This window comes from Vicia villosa, linkage group LG1, assembly GCF_029867415.1.
Source record: "Vicia villosa cultivar HV-30 ecotype Madison, WI linkage group LG1, Vvil1.0, whole genome shotgun sequence".
Taxonomy (NCBI): Eukaryota; Viridiplantae; Streptophyta; class Magnoliopsida; order Fabales; family Fabaceae; genus Vicia; species Vicia villosa.
In genome coordinates, this window is record NC_081180.1 from 20,100,434 (window position 1) to 20,109,730 (window position 9,297).

Below are 9,297 nucleotides of genomic sequence, written 5' to 3' on the forward strand. Positions count from 1 at the left end.
GAGAAGATTACTAAATCATTCTCGAATCGATAAATACAAGGCACTTTATTTGACGATGAATTTATTTGGAGATGGCACAGGTGAGGCCCAAGAGATGCTTGATGCCACGAGAGGCGATCATGCCCAATTTTCATACCTTTCTAAACTACACATAGCCACCTGGTTGTAGTAGTGGAGGCCAAAGGTGGTAACGAGCAGGTTTTGTTCCACAAACAACGTCCATTAAGGTCATACTTCCTATACTTGGTCGGCAGAAAAATATTTGTGAACAAAATTGCAACCTATGTGGATGTAGTCTACGTGACATACTTCACCGATTTAGAGCGGATCCACGAGTACAACGAGAGAAGGGGAGGCGTGTTTGGTTTCTATACTTCAAACTAGGTGAAGTTTGTTGTTGGAAGACAACACAGACGACTGGTAGTTGCACACTGTTTATAGTAATTTATTTGCAACAACTAGAAAGTACATCACTTTCTATTAACAAACACTTTTCATCAACACACTATGATGAAAAATTCAAACACTCAAACGTTGTTGAGAAATGAAAAATGTAGTAGACTATTGAATGTCAAATTCAATCTTGGAATTATAGACTTTATTTTCTCAATATCACAATTCAAAGTATATCATTTAATTGCTCAGAATCTATTTTGGTTCAAGAAACTTTTTATGATTTATGAAAACTCACGTAGATTAAAACCATTTTGAAAAAGAATGTTTCTTGAAAATGATCTTTGATTTATGTAAATGATTATGTAAAAGTTGGTAATTCGTTTTCTATGTTAAACCATAATTTATACACACTTAGAAACCTCTATGAATGATTGTATATCTTTGAAAATGTTCCATGAAGTTTTTCCGTTCGAAGCAATGATTTTGTTTGATGAAAAAACACCGTAGTTTAAGTGGTATTCAAATAACACTTCATGGTAGCCGAATACCACTTTGCAACGTTCCAATTTTTCAAAAAATTGACATTGGTATTCGAATACCATATTCTGGTAGTCGAATACCACTTTTTTGTAAGTACTAAAATCAATTTTTTAATACTTGAAAATAACTTTTTAAGACAAGGCTACAATGGGTTTTTATTTGTTAACTTTAAAAGCATTTTAGCTTAAGTTTGAATGATATTTTCTGAGCTTTTAAGTGGTTAACTTTGTTCAGTTTTGATCTTTGCCACTTTATCATGATCGATTGTTATCTTCATCTTTATCGTTCATTGACTTCATCTTTTTCTTCTTTGTTGATCATTGTTGACTTATCTTTTTCGTCTTTTGTTGATGTATTTGTCTTCATCAAAATCCTAGTCAAGGTCAAGGAGAAGCTCTTCTTCACACTTTATTATTTAAAATGTATGTTTGAAAATTTTCGAGATTGTTTTAATTTATTATTTCTAATGTTTGTTAAAGTCCGAGATAGATTATGAGTTTGCGGAAATAAACTATTTAAGTTTTAAAAAATTGATTGAGATGTGGGGATGAGACAGAGTGGGGATACCTAAACTATTCGGGGCAATTTTTGGTTCAATTATTTATCCCTATTTAAATTTGGGGCGGATAACGAATATTTAACTAGAACTTGGTGTTAAAAAACAAACCTTCAATGAAAAAGACACGCATAAACAAACCAGAAAGTAATGCACATTAATATGATAGAAATAAAGCACTAAGAAACTTGCAGAATATTGGCACAATTCCTTCCATAGTTGCACCAAAACCAAAAAATAATGACCCATCCAACACCAGATAGAAAAGAAATGATCTCAGATTTCTCATCATTGAAACAATTTGTAAAGAAGCTAAAAATCTTATTCTATTTATGCCTAAATCCTACAAGGCACGTTGAACTTTGTTGTGTTATTTGACTTAGGAAGAAATTTGAGAAAAACCACATAACTAGGAAAGGACAAGCCTCATTGGAAAGTGAAAGAACTAACAAAGTGCATATTTATTTGAGAGTTTAGAGGAAATGGTGTATTTTAGGCTGCCAGACATCTATGAGAATTTTATTATGGTGCTGACGAATGTTAGGATATCATATTAGTCCATCTTGCCATCATATTTCTCTATCGTTGGAAGTTGGAATCAACTCGATATCAGATCGATATCAATATCTTTTGTGAAAGGGGACTGAGTAACATCATTCCTTGTTTTTGTTTGGTGCACCCATGGATGACGCTCTGCTCCTTAATTTTGAACTAGCATTGTTGTTTCGAGTGTTATCCTTCCAAGATGTGTCATTTTGACACTTTCCTCATGTACAAAAAATCACCAATACCTTCAGCTGCTAGAGTATTGTCATTTGCACATTTTTACCATGTTCTTCATCGAGGGTTTTATGTTGGCAAACCAATATTTCCTACCAGTCATGTGTGATGAGCATCCTGAATTCAAGTACCACTGGTCCTCGAATCTTTCTTCATCCCTTGTTGTGACTATCATCAGCATCTCTTTTCTTCTTCTTCATGCTTTACAAGCTTTGCATCATTTTCTTGATTCTTTTGTTTTTTTTAGAAAAATCACTGGAATAGTGACCATACTTCTGACAATTGAAACATTGAATATGACTTTTGTCAGGTTTTTGTCCACCACCTCTTCCTCTACCTGCATCACCACCTCTATGGTTGCTTTGATACAAGGGTCTTCTTTGATTCAACGAATTTCCTTCTTGTTGATTTCCCCTACCATTCGAATTTTTGTAGCCTCATTTACCTTTGTTGTCGAACCATTTTCCTTTTTCTTTCTTTTCTCTGGCTGATTGCACTTGCAGAGCCACACCACTCTTTGAATTGCCTGCAACTCTTTCGGTCATTCTTTGTTCATGAAAATTAAGTGTCCCTTGAAGCTCTTCATTTGTCAATGTTGACAAATCCTCCGACTCTTCTATGGCCACTACCATATGGTCAAACTTTGGAGCTAATGACCTCAAAATCTTTGCAACAACTGATATTGATGTCAACACATCTCCTCAAACCTTGATTTGATTCACCAATTTTGTAAACCTAGTGAAGAAATCAATTATGCTTTCGCTTTCTTCCATCTGAAGCAATTCATACATTATTTTGTGAGTTAGTAACCTCACCTCTTTCACCTTCTCAACGCCTCCAAACGATTTTTCTAGAATTTCTCATGGTTCTTTTGTTGATTCAACATCACTCATCTTGGTTGCAAGATGATTCCACTGCATAACGATTATGAGAGAAGAAAAGAAAAGATGAATTGAGGAAGAATGGAATTCAAGTTTCAACGAAAAAAGGAACAAAAAGAATTTATGCAGAGTTTTTCTCTTCCTCTCAATTGAGATTTTATTCAACTTTGTAACTGAATTAGTGTTTTACAATGATAGGGGTTACTCCCTATTTATAGGTTGAGTTTGCTTGCTCACTAAGCAAACTCCAACTAACCTAATTAAGCTAAACAACACAAAATAAAACTAAGTCAAAATCTCTGTCGAGGCACACTCCTTTAACATTTTGACAACTCCTTATTTCTGTCGAGCAACATGCTTCGACACAAAAAACTACATTTTCAACAATAAATATATGAATTTAATTCTTCTACATTGACGACGGAAGACCCACTAATCTAAAAGAGTCAATTCCACTATCCATCACTTGTGAGAATTCTGTTTAAATACAAAAGAAAGTTTATTTTTATAGACCTAACCTAACATGAAAATTATTTACATATAACATAAATCAAAACTAAAATTTTGAGAACTAAAATTTTGAGAAGAGTATACTCTCCTTATCTAAATTTAAACCACCAAACCAACTCATTAAAATTTAAAGTATATTTAAATCATTACAATATATTAATGGTTATTGGTGTAAAATATATTATCCACGATATATATCAATTAAACTCTAAATATTCATGTTACTTTTAAATAAAAAATTCATAAGATTTAATAAAGTCTAAATCATTTATGGTAACTACCTAACCAAACATAAAAAGTTTTTGTATTTTATCTATTTATTTATTTTTGGTATGGTTAAAGAACATTGAGTGAGAGACATAAGAGAGGGTAAACACACAATAAATATCTAAATGAAAACGAGGGAAAGTGAACTAAGCACAGATGGATATCTCATATCTAGATAGAACTCTGATTCTCATCTCATTTGGATAGAATACAACCCTCATTTTCTCAAAACAAAAACTAACTGTTGTAACGGTATGATAGACAGCGCGTAACACCCACTCGCCACTCCCATGACGGTTGTTTCTCTCTTCCTCACCGCCACCAAACTCGCCGGAGCTTTAGTCACTCTCTCCCTCGCCGCCAATGTCTTCTCCTTCTCTCGTTTTCGCAACAAAAACCTTCGCCCGTTCCGTTCACCTATCGATGAATCCTCCGATACTCTCGCCGATTTCAACATCACCGGTAATAAATCAACTAACGATTCGTCTCTATTACGATTAACTTCGGTTATTTTATTTGAATGCAAACGTGCATGCATGGTGTTAGAATAATAATATAGATTAACTAAGCGAGTGAGCATAAACATGTTTATCATATTATATATAAGCTTAAGTGAGACTTTTTTTTCTTCCACCGTGCAAGGTTGTTTTCTTAAACTATAGTTTAGAGCTTATGGAAATAAGCTAAAAGTAGTTTATGAAATGTTATAAGCTGTTTTTATATACTATTCCAGACTGTCTCACAAATATTTATGTTAGTAGATAATTCAAATTAATCATAAGTTTTGATGAACTTATTTGAGCTTATCTACTACAATAAATTTTGTGACACTTTTTGGAGACTTAATCAAAACAGCTTATGGCGTTTCTCATAAATTTTTTTGAACTTATTTTTAAAAATTCTTCAAGATAGCTAATGAAAACAACTTATAACATATATATAAACACAATTTAAATTTATTTTATCTTTTGTTATATAAATGGCTTATGTGAGCCTAATCATAAGCGCTTATTTTGATATACACTTGTGCTATAAGCTGCAAATAAGCTGTTTATCCAAACAGGTAACATAACTATCTTGTAGAGCTTATTGATATTAGCTGAAACCGTGAGCCTTTTGTATAATTTTTCTCAGACTAAGGAAGCTGAAAACAGCGCAGAAACATATCATAGGCTGTTTTCGTAAATTCTCTCAAATGATATCATTTGAGTATACAACTCAAGTGAGCAAAACCAAACGTGACCTATTTCTTTGTTGCAGAAGGGGAAAACGAGTTTTTCTTTGGTCTGGCAACAGCACCGGCACATGTAGAGGACAGGCTTGATGATGCTTGGATTCAGTTTGCGGAACAAGAGAGTATTGCTGGTGCTGAGCAGAAAGTGGATGCTTTAATGGGTTCTGCTACTGCTGATGGTGGTTCTCAAAAAGCTGTTTCAACTTCACAACTTGCTAGTAAGGGTAAGAAGTCTCTTAAGGTCGCTATGGAGGCTATGATCAGAGGATTTGAGAAATACATGGAAGTAGATGAAAATGAAGCAGAAGAAGAACACATTCCTAATGTAGCTGCTTGGCATAATGTTCCACACCCGTAAGCCCTCACTTTTATTTTTTAATGTCTTTTAAAGTTAAAATTGGGTCTTTTTTTTAGAAATTTGGGTTGGAGGGCTTTTAAGTGAAATGAAAAGAAGGCTTGAGTTTTCATTGTAAGTAAATATTGTTGATGGTCTGAGGGATTAATGCCTGACCGGTGTGTATGAAAGAACTCGTGTTGGAAAAAGTCAACCCTATGAATGAATCTCGGTTTACCTTGAGGGATTAGTCTTTGTAGATAGGCGCGAAGATTAGTCCCTTAAATATAATTTTTTTGTCAAGCATTGAATTATGTATATTTCTTTGTATGTGAGGATTTAACATAAGATTCTAGTTATACAAATTTTAGTAGTTACAAATAAATGACATTGGAAGATAATCTAGAAATTTGTAGCACACAAAGGCTGAGGAGGCAGCCGACTTGATTATGGAAATCTAAGTCTAAAAAATGTTTAGGCAGAAGAGGATTGGCGAACAAATCAGCCCAGTTGGTGCCTACAGGGAGAAAGCAATGGATACAATAAGTGATTTGAGTTGAATGAAGTGATTGTCTGTCAATCTGTTTATGTTTGATACACTCACAGAAGACATCATTGTAAATTTGTGACCAATTTGAATTGAACTTTGGCCGTCTCAGTGAAGCTTAGACTGAGAAATGCCGGATTAATCAAGTAGCTAGCATAGCCAAATGATTTCATGATATTTTTTACGAGTCATTCCAATAATTCCTTATTTGTTTTTATAAACATTATATAGCTTTCTTAAATCGAAATGGACAAATTAACCCTTCATAGTAGGTCTTCCCGTCTTTTCTCTGTGTGTGTGTAAACTGTGCCAAGTAGATTTTATTTTTGAAAATGCCTGATTTTCAGGGAAGAGAGGTTGAGGTTTTGGTCTGATCCTGATACAGAACTAAAATTGGCCAAGAATACTGGCGTTACTGTTTTTCGCATGGGAATTGACTGGTCAAGAATCATGCCCCAGGAGCCAGTAAGCGGCCTTAAAGAATCCGTAAGTCGGGGTCTGACCTTTCTTATTGACTGACCTTTCCTATTGATGATGAATTATGGGGAGCTACATATGGTTAGGCTCATTTCCGAGATAGAGCTCAAACTATACTAACCAATACAACAAGCAAAAGAGATTTACTCATGTAAGTAATTTAACTGGCTTTCTTTCTTAGGTTAACTATGCTGCATTGGAGCGTTATAAGTGGATCATTAATAGGGTTCGATCATATGGAATGAAGGTGATGCTCACTCTTTTTCATCACTCACTTCCACCATGGGCTGGTGATTATGGAGGTTGGAAGCTGGAAAAGACTGTGGATTATTTCATGGACTTTACAAGGTAATTTTTCTTTAGTCGCCGTTGTTTATATGCCATCAAATTATACCTGCTGACGTTGACTCCAGTTTCAACTCAGATTGACTTCTATCATATACCAGTTTTATTGAGTCAACTAATCTTATGTTGTATATTTGTGAATCTTAGTTGAAACTTGAATCATGTTATCTAGTTTTATTGCGTTACTAATCTTATGTTACACGCTTGTGAATTCTTTCACATATTTCCCAATCAATGCAGGCTTGTTGTTGACAATCTATCAGATTTAGTAGACTATTGGGTAACCTTTAATGAGCCCCATGTTTTCTGTATGCTTACTTATTGTTCTGGCACCTGGCCCGGTGGACATCCTGATATGCTGGAGGCTGCTACTTCCGCGCTTCCTACAGGTGTTTTCCAGCAGGCCATGCATTGGATATCTGTTGCACACTCAAAGGCTTATGATTACATCCACGAACACAGGTGAATATTTGTCATAGAAGTTTCAGAATGTATGGCAAGTTTCAGTCATATTATTCTAGTGTAACTAGATTTTTTCTTCCTTCCCACCCTTTCTGGATTAGCAGTATGAACATTTGAAGTTGATCACTTTACTTGCTTGCTTTTCTAATTTTACAATTGTACTTGTCTGAATAATATTAACATTTTGGCAGTAATTCATCAAATCCAATAGTCGGTGTTGCACATCACGTGTCATTTATGCGACCCTATGGCCTGTTTGATATTGCTGCTGTTTTACTGGCAAATTCATTGAGTCTCTTCCCATTCATTGATGAAATATCCAAAAAGCAGGACTTCATAGGTGTTAACTATTATGGCCAGGTTTGATTTATTGAAAATGATTATGCATTCTGTATGATACCAGACATGTACTCACATGACGATTCTAACATTTATTTCAGGAAGCGATCTCGGGTGCTGGCCTGAAGCTGGTGGAAAATGACGAGTACAGTGAATCTGGGCGTGGAGTATATCCTGATGGCTTATATCGCATGTTGCTTCAGTTCCATGAAAGATACAAGCATCTAAATGTCCCCTTTATTATTGCCGAAAATGGAGTTGCAGATGAGACTGATTTGATCCGCCGGCCGTATCTGTTGGAGCATTTGCTTGCTGTTTATGCAGCTATGATCAAGGTTTTGACTCTGAAAATTTCCTAACTATTATTTCATAAATACTAATTGCATCTTACACCTTCTTGTAATTGTTCTACAGGGCGTGCCTGTGCTTGGTTACCTCTTCTGGACTATTTCTGATAACTGGGAGTGGGCTGATGGATATGGTCCCAAGTTTGGACTTGTTGCAGTTGACCGGGCAAATAATCTTGCGCGGATCCCTCGTCCTTCTTACCATCTTTTTACAAAAGTTCGTATTTGCTGTCTTCATCCGTTTCTGTATTATTTGCTCTGTCAAAAATTTGGTGACATTCTTAATGGACTCTTGATTTCAGGTTGTGACTACCGGTAAAGTTACAAGCGATGATCGTGATCAAGCTTGGAATGAACTTCAAATAGCTGCTAGAGAGAAGAAAACAAGACCATTTTATCGAGCTGCGGACAAAAGTGGTTTGATGTTAGCAGGTGGACTTGATGAACCCATACAGCGACCTTTTATAGAAAGAGATTGGAGGTTTGGTCATTATGAGATGGATGGTCTTCAGGATAACTTAAACCGTTTCTATAGATTCATTATTCAACCATTACCCCTAAAAAGGAAAAAACAATCTCAAAAGAAGGAATTAGTTCTTCAGCCTCTTTGAACTTAGCCATTGATAATTTGTCAAATCTCATCCATCCCTTTATTATTCGAAGTCACTTGTAAATTAATCTTTTGATCCCCACGTGAACCTAGCTTTAGGATTGTGATAATACTCTTGAAATTATTCTATCATGAATGTGTATATTTCAAAAAGAAGTATTTGGTGAACTTTCTCCATACGATTTGCTGTTTTTGTTGTTGGTGAAAACATCATTACTGTTTGTTACATTAATATAGAGTATATCAATATATCAATATTTCCTTTAAACAACAATGGAGTATATTAATATAGAGATTTACCTAAAGGATCTTTTCGCTAGTGTATTTTAGTAGATTTGAGTACACGAGAGTGAATTGTGAAACTCTCACTAATTATTAGACTTTTCCACGACCTAATATCAAAATTGGTTCCTTACATTTTTATAGGTGTGCCCCAACCTCTCTCTAAAAACTTAAAAATATTAGTGTACGAAAATGCATATATGTACGCATCTAAACTAGCAAGCCCAAAATAGTTGAGAACATTTTGGAACCAGTCATTTTTGAGTTGTTCCAGTTTCAAAATCTTCCTTATGTGATTTACGGATTTTAAACATGGACGCTCGCGTAAAAATAAATATATCATCATCCATCGCGATTAAATTAATATAAAACACATGTATGATGTAATGC

The 9,297-nt window shown here is 34.8% G+C and overlaps 1 protein-coding gene across 1 annotated transcript; it reads left to right on the plus strand.

The window, feature by feature from the left end:
* The first annotated feature begins 4,063 nt into the window (after window positions 1-4,063).
* LOC131630687 (beta-glucosidase-like SFR2, chloroplastic) lies at window positions 4,064-8,851 on the plus strand. The gene is made up of 9 exons (XM_058901437.1): window positions 4,064-4,392; window positions 5,191-5,518; window positions 6,393-6,531; window positions 6,704-6,870; window positions 7,108-7,329; window positions 7,521-7,689; window positions 7,770-8,003; window positions 8,083-8,232; window positions 8,318-8,851. Exons 1-9 carry the CDS (start codon window positions 4,221-4,223, stop codon window positions 8,624-8,626), a joined length of 1,890 nt encoding a protein of 629 aa, XP_058757420.1. The 5' UTR covers window positions 4,064-4,220; the 3' UTR covers window positions 8,627-8,851.
* The last annotated feature ends 446 nt before the right edge of the window (window positions 8,852-9,297 follow it).

Bases quoted from the DNA above. Each gene is read 5' to 3' on its own strand.
- LOC131630687 (XM_058901437.1), top strand. From the start codon at position 4,221: ATGACGGTTGTTTCTCTCTTCCTCACCGCCACCAAACTCGCCGGAGCT. The intron at 4,393-5,190 runs GTAATAAATCAA...TCTTTGTTGCAG, and splicing joins CGCCGATTTCAACATCACCG to AAGGGGAAAACGAGTTTTTC. The intron at 8,004-8,082 runs GTTTTGACTCTG...ATTGTTCTACAG, and splicing joins TTTATGCAGCTATGATCAAG to GGCGTGCCTGTGCTTGGTTA.